This window comes from Mustela erminea, chromosome 8, assembly GCF_009829155.1.
Source record: "Mustela erminea isolate mMusErm1 chromosome 8, mMusErm1.Pri, whole genome shotgun sequence".
Lineage (NCBI taxonomy): Eukaryota > Metazoa > Chordata > Mammalia > Carnivora > Mustelidae > Mustela > Mustela erminea.
This window is the reverse complement of record NC_045621.1, coordinates 73,980,802-73,998,570: the sequence shown is the minus strand read 5'-3', so window position 1 is coordinate 73,998,570 and position 17,769 is coordinate 73,980,802. Positions and strand designations below refer to the sequence as shown.

Here is a 17,769-nt window from a genome sequence, read left to right as displayed (position 1 = left end):
GAGTTGAGGGTCTATTTCCGGGCTCTCTATTCTGTTCCATTGATCTATGTGTCTGTTTTTGTGCCAGTACCATGCTGTCTTGATGATGACAGCTTTGTAATAGAGCTTGAAGTCCGGAATTGTGATGCCACCAACTTTGGCTTTCTTTTTCAATATCCCTTTGGCTATTCAAGGTCTTTTCTGGTCCATATAAATTTTAGAATTATTTGTTCCATTTCTTTGAAAAAGATGGATGGTACTTTGATAGAAATTGCATTAAATGTGTAGATTGCTTTAGGTAGCATAGACATTTTCACAATATTTATTCTTCCAATCCAGGAGCATGGAACATTTTTCCATTTTTTTGTGTCTTCCTCAATTTCTTTCATGAGTACTTTATAGTTTTCTGAGTATAGATTCTTAGCCTCTTTGGTTAGGTTTATTCCTAGGTATCTTATGGTTTGGGGTGCAATTGTAAATGGGATTGACTCCTTAATTTCTTTTTCTTCTGTCTTGTTGTTGGTGTAGAGAAATGCAACTGATTTATGTGCATTGATTTTATATCCTGACACTTTACTGAATTCCTGTACAAGTTCTAGCAGTTTTGGAGTGGAGTCTTTTGGGTTTTCCACATATAGTATCATATCATCTGCGAGGAGTGATAGTTTGACTTCATCTTTGCCGATTTGGATGCCTTTAATTTCCTTTTGTTGTCTGATTGCTGAGGCTAGGACCTCTAGTACTATGTTGAATAGCAGTGGTGATAATGGACATCCCTGCCGTGTTCCTGACCTTAGCGGAAAGACTTTTAGTTTTTCTCCATTGAGAATGATATTTGCGGTGGGTTTTTCATAGATGGCTTTGATGATATTGAGGTATGTGCCCTCTATCCGTACACTTTGAAGAGTTTTGATCAGGAAGGGATGCTGTATTTTATCAAATGCTTTTTCAGCATCTATTGAGAGTATCATATGGTTCTTGTTCTTTCTTTTATTGATGTGTTGTATCACATTGACTGATTTGAGGATGTTGAACCAACCTTGCAGCCCTGGAATAAATCCCACTTGGTCGTGGTGAATAATCCTTTTAATGTACTGTTGAATCCGATTGGCTAGTATTTTGGTGAGAATTTTCGCATCTGTGTTCATCAAGGATATTGGTCTATAGCTCTCTTTTTTGATGGGATCCTTGTCTGGTTTTGGGATCAAGGTGATGCTGGCCTCATAAAATGAGTTTGGAAGTTTTCCTTCCATTTCTATTTTTTGGAACAGTTTCAGGAGAATAGGAATTAGTTCTTCTTTAAATGTTTGGTAGAATTCCCCCGGGAAGCCGTCTGGCCCTGGGCTTTTGTTTGTTTGGAGATTTTATTGACTGTTTCAATCTCCTTACTGGTTATGGGTCTGTTCAGGCTTTCTATTTCTTCCTGGTTCAATTGTGGTAGTTTATATGTTTCTAGGAATGCATCCATTTCTTCCAGATTGTCAAATTTGTTGGCGTAGAGTTGCTCATAGTATGTTCTTATAATAGTTTGTATTTCTTTGTTGTTAGTTGTGATCTCTCCTCTTTCATTCATGATTTTATTTATTTGGATCCTTTCTCTTTTCTTTTTGATAAGTCTGGCCAGGGGCTTATCAATTTTATTAATTCTTTCAAAGAACCAGCTCCTAGTTTTGTTGATTTGCTCTATTGTTTTTTTTGGTTTCTATTTCATTGATTTCTGCTCTGATCTTTATGATTTCTCTTCTCCTGCTGGGCTTAGGGTTTCTTTCTTGTTCTTTCTCCAGCTCCTTTAGGTATAGGGTTAGGTTGTGTACCTGAGACCTTTCTTGTTTCTTGAGAAAGGCTTGTACCACTATATATTTTCCTCTCAGGACTGCCTTTGTTGTGTCCCACAGATTTTGAACCGTTGTATTTTCATTATCATTTGTTCCATGATTTTTTTCAATTCTTCTTTAATTTCCCGGTTGACCCATTCATTCTTTAGAAGGATGCTGTTTAGTCTCCATGTATTTGGGTTCTTTTCAAACTTCCTCTTGTGGTTGAGTTCTAGCTTCAGAGCATTGTGGTCTGAAAATATGCAGGGAATGATCCCAGTCTTTTGATACCGGCTGAGTCCTGATTTAGGACCGAGGATGTGATCTATTCTGGAGAATGTTCCATGTGCACTAGAGAAGAATGTGTATTCTGTTGCTTTGGGATGAAATGTTCTGAATATATCTGTGATGTCCATCTGGTCCAGTGTGTCGTTTAAGGCCTTTATTTCCTTGCTGATCTTTTGCTTGGATGATCTGTCCATTTCAGTGAGGGGAGTGTTAAAGTCCCCTACTATTATTGTATTATTGTTGATGTGTTTCTTTGATTTTGTTATTAATTGGTTTATATAGTTGGCTGCTCCCACGTTGGGGGCATAGATATTTAAAATTATTAGATCTTCTTGTTGGACAGACCCTTTGAGTATGATATAGTGTCCTTCCTCATCTCTTATTATAGTCTTTGGCTTAAAATCTAATTGATCTGATATAAGGATTGCCACTCCTGCTTTCTTCTGATGTCCATTAGCATGGTAAATTCTTTTCCACCCCCTCACTTTAAATCTGGAGGTGTCTTCGGGCTTAAAATGAGTTTCTTGGAGGCAACATATAGATGGGTTTTGTTTTTTTATCCATTCTGATACCCTGTGTCTTTTGATTGGGGCATTTAGCCCATTAACATTCAGGGTAACTATTGAGAGATATGAATTTAGTGCCATTGTATTGCCTGTAAGGTGATTGTTACTGTATATTGTCTCTGTTCCTTACTGATCTACCACTTGTAGTCTCTCTCTTTGCTTAGAGGACCCCTTTCAATATTTCCTGTAGAGCTGGTTTGGTGTTTGCAAATTCTTTGGTCTTCTATATCACTAATTCTTTCTTCTGCCTCATTTATCCTAGCAGTGAGAGCCTCCATTTTTCATTGCACCTCATTAGTAGCTTTTTTGATTTCAACTTGGTTAGATTTTAGTTCTTTTATTTCTCCAGAAAGGGCTTTTATATCTCCCAAGAGGGTTTCTCTAATATCTTCCATGCTTTTTTCGAGCCCGGCTAGCATCTTGAGAATTGTCATTCTGAACTCTAGATCTGACATATTACCAATGTCTGTATTGATTAGGTCTCTAGCCTTTGGTACTGCCTCTTGTTCTTTTTTTTGTGGTGAATTTTTCTGCCTTGTCATTTTGTCCAGATAAGAGTATATGAAGGAGCAAGTAAAATACTAAAAGGGTGGCAAGAACCCCAGGAAAATATGCTTTGACCAAATCAGAAGAGATCCCAAATCGTGAGGGGGGAGAAAGGGGATAAAAAGAGGTTCAAAAAGAAAGAAAGAAAGAAAAGAAAAGAAAAAAAAAGAAAGAAAAGAATTTTAAAAAGAAAACGATTAAAGAAAACTATAAAAAAGAAAAAATATATATATTAGATAAACTAGCTAAAAAACGTTAAAAAAGAAAAGGGTAGAAGTTAAAAAAAATTTTAGCAGAAGAAGAGAAAAAAAATGAAAAAGAAAAAAATTAAATTAACTGCAAGACTAAAAAAATCACAGGGAGAAAGCCATGAGTTCCGTGCTTTGCTTTCTCCTCCTCTGGAATTCTGCCGCTCTCCTTGGTATTGAAACCACACTCCTTGGTAGATGAACTTGGTCTTGGCTGGATTTCTTGTTGATCTTCTGGGGGAGGGGCCTGGTGTAGTGATTCTCAAGTGTCTTTGTCCCAGGCGGAATTGCACCGCCCTTACCAGGGGCCGAGCTGAGTAATTCGCTGGGGTTTGCTTTCAGGAGCTTTTCTTCCCTGAGCGCTTTCCGTAGAGTTCCGGAGGACGCGAATACAAATGACGGCCTCTTGGTCTCCAGCCGGAGGAGCCAAGAGTCCGGGGCCCCTCTCCTCAGTGTGCCCTCAGAGAACAGCGTCTAGTAACTCCCGTCTGCCTGACCTCCAGCTGCGCTCTGAGCTCACCGAGCCTGTGACCGGTCCAAGTTAACACGGAGCTCTGAGGTTACTGTCGGCTCTGTCTCTGTAGCCGGCCCTCCCACTCCAATACCCGCAAGCTCTGTGACACTCAGACACCCCCGATCCTTCTGTGACCCTGCGGGACCTGAGGCCACGCTGACCCCGCGTGGGCTTCGCCCCAGTTTAGCCTCTGGAGCGATGTCCCTCAGAGGAACAGACTTTTAAAAGTCCTGATTTTGTGCTCCGTTGCTCCGCCGCTTGCCAGGAGCCGGCCCCTCCCCCTGGGGTCTATCTTCCCTTCCCTTTGGATTCACTTCTCCGCCAGTCCTACCTTTCAGAAAGTGGTTGTTTTTCTGTTTATAGAATTGCTGTTCTTCTTCTCTTCGATCTGCCGATGGATTTGCAGGTGTTTGCAATCCTTAGATAAGCTATCTAGCTGATCTCCTGCTAGCTGAAGTAGTCTCAGCCTGCTACTTCTCCGCCATCTTGACTCCTCTCCCTATAACACATTATTAATTAATTAAAAACTTTTGAGATGCTCTTATTCCATCCTTAGTTTTAGAATTTAGATATTTCTAGTGAAATAATTATGTCATTTAAAATACTTACAAGCCAGAGCTCCTGGGTGGCGCAGTCTGTTAAGTTTCTGACTCTTGCTTTCAGTTCAGGTCCTCATCTTCGGTTTGTGAAATGTCAGGCACCATGCTGAGCCAGTGTCTGCTTAAGACTTTATCTCCCTTGTCCCCTGCCCCTCCCCGCACACTCTAGGGCTCTCTCTCTCAAATTTGTAAATCAGTAAATCTTTAAAAGAAATAGAACACTTGAAAGCCATTGTATATTTGTCTTTATATCTTTAGTCATAATAAATAGCAATAGATGAGGCTTGAATTGCATAAAGGAAATGGAAAATGGTTTCAAAATGTTTACATAAGCTTCCTTAAAACTTATACTTTTTATTTCCATTTTTCCCCTTGAAGATTTTATTTATTTGAAAGAGAAAGAAAGAGAGCATAAGCCAGAGTGGCCAGGGGCAGAGGGAGAGGGAGAAGCACATTCCCCACTGAGCTTGACAAGGGGCTCAATTCCTGGACCCCAGATCACAACCTGAGCAGAGATCCCAACCTGAGCCACACGGGAGCCCCCACTTTATATTTCCATTTGAAAAAATGTTGAATAAAACAGTTCAGGGACTTCCTTAAGAAGCTCAGGATCTTACTGTAAAATGCAGGTGTGAGACAAACTTTATAAAGAATGAATGGACATACATCAGTAAGAAAAAGGATAAAAACCAAATGGTCATTTAAGTAGATGCCGAAAAAGCATTTGACAAAGTACAGCATCCATTCACGATAAAGATCCTTAACAAAGTATGTCTAGAGGAAACATACCTCAACATAATAAAGGCCGCATATCAAAAACTCAACAATAAACATCATAGTTAAGTATGAGTGCTTTTCCCCTAAGATCAGAAACCCCAATGGTCCAACAATCAGACTATTGGGTATTTATCCAAAGAATATGAAAATGCTAATTCAGAGCAATACGTACATCCCTGTGTTTATTGCAGCTTTATTTACAATAGCCAAATTATGGAAAGAACCCAAATATACATCAACTGATGAATGTATAAAGAAGGTGTGGTGTGTATATATATACAATAGACTATTACTCATCCATCAAAAAAATGAACTCTTGACATTTGCAACAACATGGATAGAGCTAGAGAGTGTAATGCTAAGTGAAATAAGTCAGAGAAAGACAAATATGATATGATTTCACTTACATGTGAAATTTAAGAAATAAAACAAATGAATGTAGGAGAAAAAAGACAAGTCAAGAAACAGACTCTTACCTATAGAGAACAAACTGATGGTTACCAGAAGGGAGATGGGAGGTGGGTGGGTAAAACAGTTGATGGGAATTAAGCGGCATGCTTATCATGATGAGCAGTGAGTAATGTCTAGAAATGTTTAATCACTCTATTCACTTGTAACTAATATGACACTGTATGTTAACTATACTGGAATGAAAATAAAAAGCTTAATACTGAGTGAATAGATAGAAGGAGCTATGCTTTTCTCTTCAAGAAAGTGGGAAAAGCAAAGAGAATAACAAATACTAGTATTTATCTATTGTGCTAAGTGTCTTACATATAATGACTGGAATAATCCTCCCAGCACCTTTGTATGGTAGGTAGCATTAACACCATTTTAAAGATGGACAGACTAGTCTTTCAACTGGTAGGAGCAGAACCAGAATTTAGAATTGGGACTCATGCCCAGTGTTTTCTTATGACTGTGAAAGAGTGATCCTTTCCACAGGCTAACAGAAACAGAATCCTAGTACTCTGCCCTTCCAAAGATAGCTAATACAAAGTTTAAAGGGGAAGACTAGAGATGCTGAGGAGCCAACCTTTGTATTCCAAAGAACACTTGACAATAAGGGGTTGCAGGTTAATTTAGGACTGCGAAAACAGCCAAGAAAATTAAAGCACTTAAGTCTATTCCAGTGAATCCAAAATAATACTTTGGCTTTTTTTGTTTTTAAATTTTTGTACTATATTATTAAAACCTTGTAAAGAGAAAGTGGAAGCTGAGAATATATTAATAGTTAAGAACATAGAAGATAAGTGGGGAACTAACTTGAAGGGATAATTTACTAAAGATCTTAAACTTTCAGTAACCAAACATTTGCAATGCATTCGGTATACTAATATTGAAAAGTACACCTGAAGAGGTTTCTGTTTTTCAATTTGGCAGAAGGTGTTTTGTTGTTGTTGTTGTTTTTTTAACAGTCTTTATACTTTATTCAGACTTCCTTAGTTTTTACTTAATGCTATTTTTCTTTTCCATGATTCCGAACAAAACATCACATTACATTTCATATTAGCTTTATTTATCTTACTCCATCCCTTTGGCAGAAGTTTTTTAAAAGCATTAGGCAGTTTGTATACTTTGCAGAGGTTTCTCAGTTAAAACTTTCATTGCTTAGATGTTCATATAGAAAAAGGTGGGTTTTTTTTTTAATAATCTTTTGTGTTTTTTTAAAGATTTTATTTATTTGACAGACAGAGATCACAAGTAGGCAGAGAGGCAGACAGGGAGGTGGGGAGAAGGAGGCTCCCTGCTGAGCAGAGAGTCCAATGTGGGGCTCGATCCCAGGACCCTGGGATCATGACCTGGGCTGAAGGCAGAGGCTTTAACCCACTGAGCCACCCAGGCGCCCTGAAAAAGGTGTTTTAGAGAGCAATTTTTTAATGTATACTGACATTATATTGTCATTGAATTCAGATCTCTACTGAAAATCTTTCCTAGGGAAACAATACAGAATTAGAGAAAAAAAAAATAACTACATATGAACTTCTGTCTCTCTATATATCCTAAGTTTATATTTAGGGTGTGTGTGTGGGTATATTTGTGTATATATATATATTATATATATATAAAGTAGCTGTTGTAGATATACAAATATATATGTACATATATGAATATATATGTATATAGGTTGGTTGATTAGTTGGTTAGACAGATGACAGGGAGGGAAGAAGGCAGCCAAGTTTTGCCTTCTTAAAAAAGAGGTTTGTAACTATTGTAAATTATAACTGTAGCCACATAGAAAATCATTATAGTTTTATAGTGTAATGTTAAGTGAAAAACACAGGATAGAAATAACTGTACTGTAAGAATTGGCTGTAGTGCTTAAATCTGGAGTAATGTGAAAATGCAATGTGTGTCAAAAAATAATGGAAAGAAATAGACATTTTTCCCTATGATGTGGTACTTTTATATAACTACTAAAAATTCCATGAACTATTAGATTTTTAAAGGAATATATTTTAACCTGATAATAATGAAAATGCAGCATGGGTCTGTTATAAAGTTCTGAGGTAAGCCTGTGTATCCACTGGGTTATAACATTATGCTACGGACACACCCTCATTTGCTTCTTACCAGCAATCCTAAGTTTACATTTTAGGGCCTAACCATACATCTGTTGTTGAATTCCTTATTTTAATTCAGTAACAAGTAAAATTTGATAATATTTTTTCTATTAAAATTACTTCACTGTGTCCATGTAGTTTTGTAGTGTGTGTGTGTGGGGGTTGGGTAGAGAGTTAGAAAAACTCTTTCTGCGTGAGGCTTTGATCTTTGCTTAACTGTCTAGCTCTGTTTCCTTGAAAACCTATAAAACTTGGAATGTCAACTACTGCTTTTATAGTAAAAATTATTCTGGGTCTGGACTAGGAGAACTGTTAGTACTTGATGGAAGGCATAACTTTGAGCATCCTTGAATTCAGAACTTCTGTAGCGTGCATGAGCACTGTGGACTCTGGAGTTTTGATACCAGAGTCTTCCCTAAATCTGTCCCATATGGATCTCATCGCCTCATGCCTGAACTGACTTGGCAGAAGAAGAATGCCTCATGGTGCTTTGCTAACCTCACATCCTGCTGAGTGGTGCCAGTGGGACCTCAGATGGTATGTGGGTCTGCAGATTTTAGTTCATCCTAAGACCCCTAGAAGGTATTGCTGTAGTATAATTCTACAGTTAGTTTGTAATTTTCAAAGTGACAAAAGTAGCATTTTAACTTCATATTAGTTAATTACTTAGTTCCTTTAGTTTTATCAGTACTTTGAGAAGAACATTTGACTACGAGTCTGGAGACAGGGATTTTAGTCCTAGGTTTTTAATAATGTATTATATTACCTTGGGCAGGTCAGTTAATCTTTGAAATTAAATTTTCTTAAGTGTTAGATAAGAAATTTGACCAGTGTCCTTTCTGGTGTCTCTTCCAATGCAAAATCCAATAGTTCTTTTATTTTCTTTCATTGTAAGTTAATTTTTAATTTTCTTTTATGGAGAGCATTCCAGATTTCTTTTAGCCTGGCAGATGATCAGAAAGATGAAAGCCTAAGGTGCTACAGTGTGCATTCTTTCAAATTTTGTTTTTGGAAGAGTTGTCACATTATAGCCACGTAATTAGAAAAGAAACATTTACTGCCTTTACAGTAGAATTTAAAGAATTTAAAAATACTTGAGGAACTGGGGTGCCTGGGTGGCTCAGTCGGTTAAGCATCTGCCTTTGACTCAGCTCATGATCTGGGGTCCTGAGGTCAAGCCCCACATTGTCGGGCCCCGTATCATTGGGCTTCTTGCTCAGCATGGAGCCTGCTTCTCTTTCTCCTTCTGCCTGCTGCTCCCCCACTTGTGCTTTCTTTCTGTCAAAGAAATAAAAGTAAAAATCAAAAATTAAAAAAAAATTTTTGAGGAGCTTTGGGAGGAGAAAACATTGAATGTTTGAAAAGCTTTTCAGTATTTTAAGATTTTGGTCTCAACTTTCATTTATAGGTTGTAAACTGGCTTGAAGGTCCTGGATCAGAACAACTACGAGCCCAGTGGGGGATTGGAGACTCCATCCGAGCCTCCCAGGCCCTACAGCAGAAGCATGAAGAGATTGAGAGCCAGCACAGTGTGAGTCCCTCTCCTCTGCAGGTTACAGGCTGTTGTTACTGGGCATAATTAGGAGCCTGTGTGGTGCTAAGGGATAAGTTGCTATAAACTTTGGTATAGGACATAAAGTAGAGTATGTTTAATATTTAGAGGCCATAAAGAACATTTTGACCATTTAGTATGTATTTATTGGAAGTTTGGTTTTGCTTTGCCTCCAGTATAGTTATATATTTCTATAGAAACAAATCCATGTGAAATTTTAAAAAATTACCATGACAGAATAAAGAGTGATAGTGCAAAAATAGAACCTTCGTCTGCAGTCCTGAGACAGAAATTATAATCCTTAAATCCTCAGAGGGAGGCTTGGGATGTTCCTGCTTTTAGGAAGAGTACAGTACAGTTAATGCCTGAGAATAATTGCAGAACTGTTGCATTAATCACAACTAATTGAGAGTGAGTGCAGAGGGTGCAGGATATCTTTCCATTCTTTGTGCATTTAGGGGCTCCCACTTATAATTCTGAAGAAGATGATCAAACAAATCAGTTATAAAATTAGAAAATGATCTATGGGCAGATTATAGATAATCATTCAGGAGGGCTTAAAATTTAACAACTTGTGTATGGAGGAAGTTGATATATGTTAAGCTCTTGCTCTGTTAAAGTTAACTCTTCATTATTGAGAAAGTGATCATCTGGGAGGTTGGGGTACATGGTGGTGGGTATTATGGAGGGCACGGATTGCATGGAGCACTGGGTGTGGTGAAAAAATAATGAATACTGTATTTCTGAAAATAAATAAATTTATTAAAAAAAAAAGAGAAAGTGATCATCTGCTTTGTGGATCAATTAGTTCAACCTTTTTTTCCCCCCAGTCATATTATTTCTGATAGCAATTTAAATAGGTTGACTAGAAAAGTAGAAAAATAAACAGATTCATTAATTTCTATCTCCTTAGATTATCTAGCTTAAAAAAATTGATCAGTTTACACACACACACACACACACACACACACACACATACACACCATTCAACCTTGCATTTAATATGAAGAATAAAACATCTTTCCCATAAATAGGTAATAAAAGAAGTTAGCCTTCCCCTCAAACAAAAGCAAAAACAAATCCAGATGCTCAGAAGACACTCTGATTGGATTTATGTGTTAATTGAGAAAAAAAGTCATGTGTTCAGATGAATTCCGATCACTAGGCTCTAAATGCACAATAATAGAGAACTAAAAAAAATTGTTCAATAACAGTTTTAAACTCTGGGCCCAGATAAGATTTATGTATTATGTGAACATCTAAGTTTTTCTTTTCCCTTTAACTTCCCCAATTGAAGTGGTAGTTAAAAGTTGAGTAGTATTAATAAATGTATATTTTAACTACTGTTTACTAAAGATATTTTAAACAATATTTGACATTATTTTCCTCTTTTATATATACCATTCTGTTCAGTTCCTTATATTGTTTTCTTTGTAATATTCCCCAGATCAGCTTTAATAATATGTTGTATTGGCAGATAAAATATATACTGTACTCTGTAGTATCTGTAATCTAGCTGAGAGAATAATATGGAAGAGATATCACAAGATTTGGATTTGAAATCATCTAAAGATTGTATATTGTCTTCAGTTTTCCTAATTAGTATTCTTAAGAGATTGATTGATGGATAAAGAGGGAAGGGGAAGAGGGAAGGACAAAGGGAAAGGGAGAGAGAATCTTAAGCAGGCTCCATGCCCATTGCAGAGCCCTATGCCGTGCTTGATCTCACAACCCTAACCTAAGCCAAAAATTAAGTCGGGTGTTTAACTGACTGAGCCACCCGAGCACCCCAGTACTTATAAAAGATTGAAATGAAATCTTATGAAATCCTATAATTGAAAAAAATCTGTATATTTTATTCATTTCACAGGGTCCAACATAATGCTTTTTCCTTTTATGCTAATAAAATATACTGAGTAATTTGTATTTAACTTATAACTCCTGTTCCTGAGGTTATAATCTTTTATTGTTCTTGGTACTTTTTATTTTTATTATTTTTTAAAATTTTATTTATTTAGTTTTAAGATTTTATTTAAGGGATGCCTGGGTGGCTTATTTGGTTAAACGTCTGCCATGGGCTCAGGTCATGATCCCAGGGTCATGGGATTGAGCCCCATGTCAGGCTCTGCTCAGTGGGGAGCCTGCTTCTCCTTCTGCTTGCCCCCCCACCCGTGTCAAATAAATTAAAAAAAAATCTTTAAGGATTGTATTTATTTATTTGAGAGAGAGTGCACACACTTGCGCACAGTGTGAGTAGAGAGGAGCAGAGGGAAAGGATCTCAAGCAGACTCTACACTCAACCTGCCACAGGGCTGGATCTCAGGGCTGAGATCATGACCTGAGCCTAAACTGAGAGCTGGAGCTTAACCCAGGCGCCTCTCTTGGTACTTTATAAATAACGTAATTCTTTTGATATTTTTGATACTGTTGTGACTTATTTGAACCCTGTGGATTGTTCTGGAGCATGTTACTATAGGGTAACCATATCCTATAGTCTGTACCCCCCTTTCTTAAAAGATTGTATGTATTTAATTATTTATCAGAGAGAGAAAGAGAGAGCATGAGCATGTGTGCACAAGAAGGGGAGTGGCAGGCAGAGGGAGAAGCAGGCTCCATGCTGAGCAAGGACACTGATGCAGAACTCGATCCCAGGACCCCGAGATCATGACCTGAGCTGAAGGCCCACACTTAGCCAACTGAGCTACCCAGGCATCCCACTATTTTTGGTTCTTGAAAACAGTATTTGCTGTAAAATATTGTAGACTTCCATCTAGAGGATTTGGTTATGAAGGTATCCCCAGAGTCCTTTATGTAAAGATACATGACACTTGAGGGCCCTAAAGACAGGATTTATCTACATTTTATTATTTTTTAAAGATGTCAAGAGGAATAATTATACTTTGAAGTTAAATTATGTACCTATTATAAAGAAATTCACAAAAGGAATTGAAAAACATCTTTTATGTTGCATACAGTATGGATGAAATTATAAATAGTATACATAGAGATTCTTGTGTTTAGATTTTTATTTTTGTATTTTTATTTATAAAGTTTAAAAATCAATTTATTTTACTTATTTTTTTAAAAGATTTTATTTATTTGAGAGAGACCTCTGTAAGAGATAAATACAGCATGAACTGGGGTTGGGACAGAGGGAGAGGGAGAAGTAGACTCCCTGCTCGATGTGGAGCTCCATCCCCATACCCCAAAATCATGCCTGCAGCCAAAGGCTGACACTTAACCAACTGGGCCACCCAGGTGCCCCTAAAAATTAATTTAAATGAAAAAATTGTTTATGGATAGCTCTGTGTGTTCAGGTTTACTTATAATGTGAATAAAATTTCAGAACTTTTGAATTGGAGAGGATCTTACAGATTCTTCTAATGTCATCTCCTTATTTTTATATGAATAAACTGGGAGAGAACATTTTTCGGTCACTGGGTAGCTAGACTCGGTTGAAACACCAGTCTCTTCGTACTCTTGAAGTTCTTTTTCCTCTCTCTGTTTCTCTGTATTTCTCTCTCTCTTTCTCCCTTTTTATATTTTTCTGTCTCTGTCAGTCTGTCTCACCTGCTTACTGGCTAGCTCGCAACGAAAGCTACTCATGGATGTACTTAAGATAATAACATTTTTTTTTTCCTTCCTATACTCTTAATATTTGAGGACATATGCACATATATTGTTTGCATTCATGGACCTGGTGCTTCAGAGAAAAGAGAAACACTGATGGTTTATGGATTTCATTTCTTTAAATGATGTATGTCAGTTTCAAAATTGGGAGGTGGGGACAAATTGAATGGGAGTGTAGAAGAAACAGAATTGGTCAGGAGTTGATAGTTATTGAAGATGGATGGCACATGAGATTCATTATACTGTTCTTTCCACTTTTGAATAGTTTGAAATTTTTCATTTTACAAGGTTTACAAATGAGAATTGCACTGTAACCAATAGGTGGCACTACATTGTTACCTTGAGAATAGGTTGATTCAGGATGAGTATATTAGCTTATGATGTTCCAATATTTTATTAAAAGCTTTTCTCTTTGTAATAAGAGGAACGCTTTAAAGCATATGTTGGAGTTGTTCAGGTCTTAATGAAATTATGACAAATTTCTGATATATTGATTGGTTAATGGGGATAGAAGTTAACATACCATTTTGTGTTAAATCACTCTGTCGAGTATTAAATTTTAGATTCTTATAAAAGCATAATCTTAAAGCTAAAAATAAACCCAAATTTATTAGAATATTTAGTTTTAATATACAGAAAATGAAAATATTACAAATATGTAGTTCTTTGTCAAGGAGTGTCAAAAGGAAGTTTGCTTTTTTAATATGAAGTAGGTAAGCACAACAAAAAATAACAAGATATAAGATAAACGGTAATAGTAACTTAAAATACATTTTAATGCGTTTTAGTTCAGTAATCAGATTTTTTCTTTTGGGCTGAGGTAGGTGGTTGTTAGGGAAAACACGTCATAGGACTGTGCAGAAGTATAAATCTCTGAAGCTTTAGGATTCCGTTCGTATCTCCCATCTCACAATGCTGACTTTTGGTCTTCAAAGAGAACATTGTTGTGTCATGCCTAATAGTAAGCAGCAAAACAGGTGTGCATGAAGGGTCAAAACCCATCTCTCACGAACATACTGACCTTAATCAAGTGATCTGGCAGTGTTTCTTTCCTTCTAGATTAGAATTCCTATGTCTTGGTTTGAGCATAAATACCCATTATTTCAGCAGCTGTGCATCACCACCAGTTCCTGCACTATTCCATTGTCAATCGAGATGACTAGCTCTGTCCTACCATGTGAGCATTCAAGCTCATTTCTTACCTACCGTCTAAATACAAACTGCATGTCTTAGAATTGATTTTATTCCTGCGCAGTTAAATGTTCATAAAAGGTAGGCCAGAGGATGGCCAAAACTGAACTGAATGCAGCCTGTTCAGCTAAGGTTCTATAAATTTTATATTTTTCTATTTCCTAGGAAAAAAACATTTTGATTAATCTGAAGAGAGAGAGTGTGTGTGTGCCTGTGCATTCCAGATTTTATTCCCTTACATCCCAGAGAGACTGATTATTTCTTTAGGAAAACCCCAGTTCCTAATGTGAGTTTCTTTAATTTCAAGTGCTAATTTCAAGAAAAATACTAGTTCTTAAATTGTTTACCTCCTTGTTCTAGTTATTAGGGCCTTTATTTTATAGGTTCAGACTAGGAAAAAAATCAACCCCAGTATGGTTGTTCTTAAACCTTAGTGGTTCTAAGAGTCACCTGAAGCAACTGTTAAACTGCCTACAGACTCTGAATTAGTAGGTCAGGGGTGGAGCTTTGGTATTTTTAGTAAGCACCCTGGTAATATGGTATAGATAGTTCTCACTGTAAGACATGGTGACCCAGGATGCTAATCCTTTAGCCTACTATTTTTCTTTGAATCATGACTCTTACTTCTTCAAAGAATTGGATTAATTATTTGTTTAGAATATTAACTAAATCTACAAGTACTATAGAGAATACTGTGAAATCCCTTTTTATTTTAGAACACTACTGTGATATTTTTCTCAAGTTGTATTTTCTGCTTTAAATCCACCTCCGTTAACCTTTATAATCCTCTGTGGGGGCGCCTGGGTGGCTCAGTGGGTTAAGCCTCTGCCTTCGGCTCCGGTCATGATCCCAGGGTGCTGGAATCGAGCCCCGATTTGGGCTCTCTGCTCAGCAGGGAGCCTGCTTCCTCCTCTCTCTCTGCCTGCCGCTCTGCCTACTTGTGATCTCTCTGTCCAATAAATAAATAAAATCTTTATAAAAAAATTAAAAAAAATATAATCACTCTATGGTTTCAAAAGTATTTTACACATAGTATTATGTAATTAATTTATACAATAACCAATAAGGTAGGTAAGACAGATGATATCATCACTGTTGTACAGAACAGGGTTTCTCAGTCTTGGCCCTATGACACTTTGGGCAGATGGATCTTTGTTGTAGTGGCTATCCTGTACATTATAGGGTCATTTGGCCGCTCACTGGCCTCTACCCACTGGATGCATTAGCATTGCACCCTCTCCATTGTGGCCAAAAATGTCTCTGGATATTGCAAAATATTCCCTCTGAAGCAAAATAGTCCCCAGTTGAAAATCACTGCTCGAAAGGAAAAACAAATAAACAAAAAAACAGGTTCTGAGAGATAAGTGAGTTAATGAAGATGACACCCCTTTATAAGGAAAAAAGACCTTGAGTTCGTCTTTCACATCCATTGTTCTTTTCTCTACATCTGACTACATTGTCTATATAATAATATTCAGAAATTTCATAGTAGTTCAAGCAATAAAACAACATGAAAAAATAGAGAAGCCCAAGTTTTAGGTACAGGGCACAAGAGTATACCACATTTAGAGCAGTACCTATTACCTACTTAATTTAATGTCAGCTAATCTACAGTATCTGATATGAAGTGCTTTATATGTTCATTCGCTACATATTAACTGAACACATAATAAATGTCACATGTTCTAGACTCTTGGCTATATAGCACTGTCTTATAATATGGAATTTAAGTTCATATTGGAAAAAAGGGAATGGAGAGAAGGTAAGGCAAGGCTTTTAGGAAAGGCCTCTCTGAGATCACATTTAATCAGAAACCTTGAAATGATGTGAAGGAGCAATTCAAGCAAAAGGCAGTTCAGATTGAGGACACAGAAGTAAAAACACTGTAGGTAGGTGCTTACTTGCCATTGTAATGGAACAGCAAGTTAAGTTGGTGGTGTTGTAGTGCAGTGAGCAAGGTCACACAAAACAATGTTTCTAAGGGAGTCCGGAGCCAAATCATGTCCATTTCACCCCCAAAAGGGAACTTGACATTTATTTTATTTTTTTTTTAAGGATTTTATTTATTTATTTGGGGGGAGAGGGAGAGAACACAAGCAGGGGGAGCAGTAGGCAGAGAAGGAGAAGCAGACTCCCCACTGAGCAGAGAGCCAAACATGGAGCTTGATCCCATGACCCTAATATCATGACCTGAGCTGAAGGCAGATGCTGAAACGACTAAGCCACCCATGCGTCCCTTGTCATTTATTATATTTTTTAAGATTTTATTTATTTGACAGAGATCACAAGTAGGCAGAGAGGCTGGCAGAGAGAGAGGTAGGGAAGCAGGCTCCCTGCTGAGCAGAGAACCTGATGCAGGCTCGATCCCAGGACCCACTGAGCCACCCAGGCGCCGCTTGACATTTATTTTAAATGTTACATGAAATCATTGGAGGGATTTTTTTTTTTTCTTAAAGACTTTATTTATTTATTTGACAGAGAGAGATCACAAGTAAGCAGAGAGACAGGCAGAGAGAGAGGAAGGGAAGCAGGCTCCCTGCCGAGCAGAGAGCCTGATGTGGAACTTGATCCCAGGACACTGAGATCATGACCTAAGCCAAAGGCAGCAGCTTAACCCACTGAGCCACCCAGGCGCCACCATTGGAGAGATTTTTGAGCAGAGAAATGATACATTTTTTTTTCTTTTCTTTTTTATTAACATATAATGTATTATTAGACCCAGGGGTACAGGTCTGTGTGATACATGTTTTTAAAAAGATCTCTGGGAGGGGCGCCTGGGTGGCTCAGTGGGTTAAAGTCTCTGCCTTCAGCTCAGGTCATGATCCCAGGGTCCTGGGATCGAGCCCTGCACAGGCTCTCTGCTCAGCAGGGAGCCCGCTTCCCTTCTCTTTCTGCCTGCCTCTCTGCCTCTGTCTGTCAAATAAATAAATAAAAATCTTAAAAAAAAAAAATCTCTGGGGGCACCTGGGTGGCTCAGTAGGTTAAAGCCTCTACCTTCGGCTCAGGTCATGATCCCAGGATCTTGGGATGAAGCCCCGCATCGGGTTTTCTGCTCAACAGGGAGCTTGCTTCCCCTTCCCCCACCCTCACCCCCGCCTGCCTCTCTGCCTGCTTTTGATCTCTTGTCTGTCAGATAAATAAATAAAATATTTAAAAATAAATAAATAAAATAAAAAGATATCTGGCTACCATGTGGAAAATAAGGACTAGGAACAAACAACAAAACAGGAAGACTGGAGACTAATAGTATGGAGGTAGTAGATGTAGTAAGCAGTAGTCACATTGCTGAGGTTGAGCCAGCAAGTCTTGCTCTTGTAAGAATCAGGTGTTTGGCCTTAGCCACTCTTAAGTTGGGAAAGACTGTGAGAGAAGCAGGTTGGGATTCTACAGAATTTGTAGCTTCAGGGGCAGGTTAAATTTTAGATGTCTAATACTCATCCAAATGGAGATAGTCGGTGGACACTTGAGGATCACTGTCGGGTTCAGGGAAGGGGACAAGGT

General features: G+C 37.7%; 1 protein-coding gene across 6 annotated transcripts in view; it reads left to right on the top strand.

Annotated features, from left to right (window-relative positions):
• Positions 1–17,769, top strand: part of SESTD1 (SEC14 and spectrin domain containing 1) — a 166,319-nt gene that overhangs the window by 105,901 nt on the left and 42,649 nt on the right. For all 6 annotated transcript variants that reach the window (XM_032356090.1, XM_032356089.1, XM_032356091.1 and 3 more), the window contains one exon: positions 9,304–9,426. In XM_032356090.1, coding sequence (XP_032211981.1) covers positions 9,304–9,426 — 123 coding nt within the window. The remainder of the gene's footprint in view (positions 1–9,303; positions 9,427–17,769) is intronic.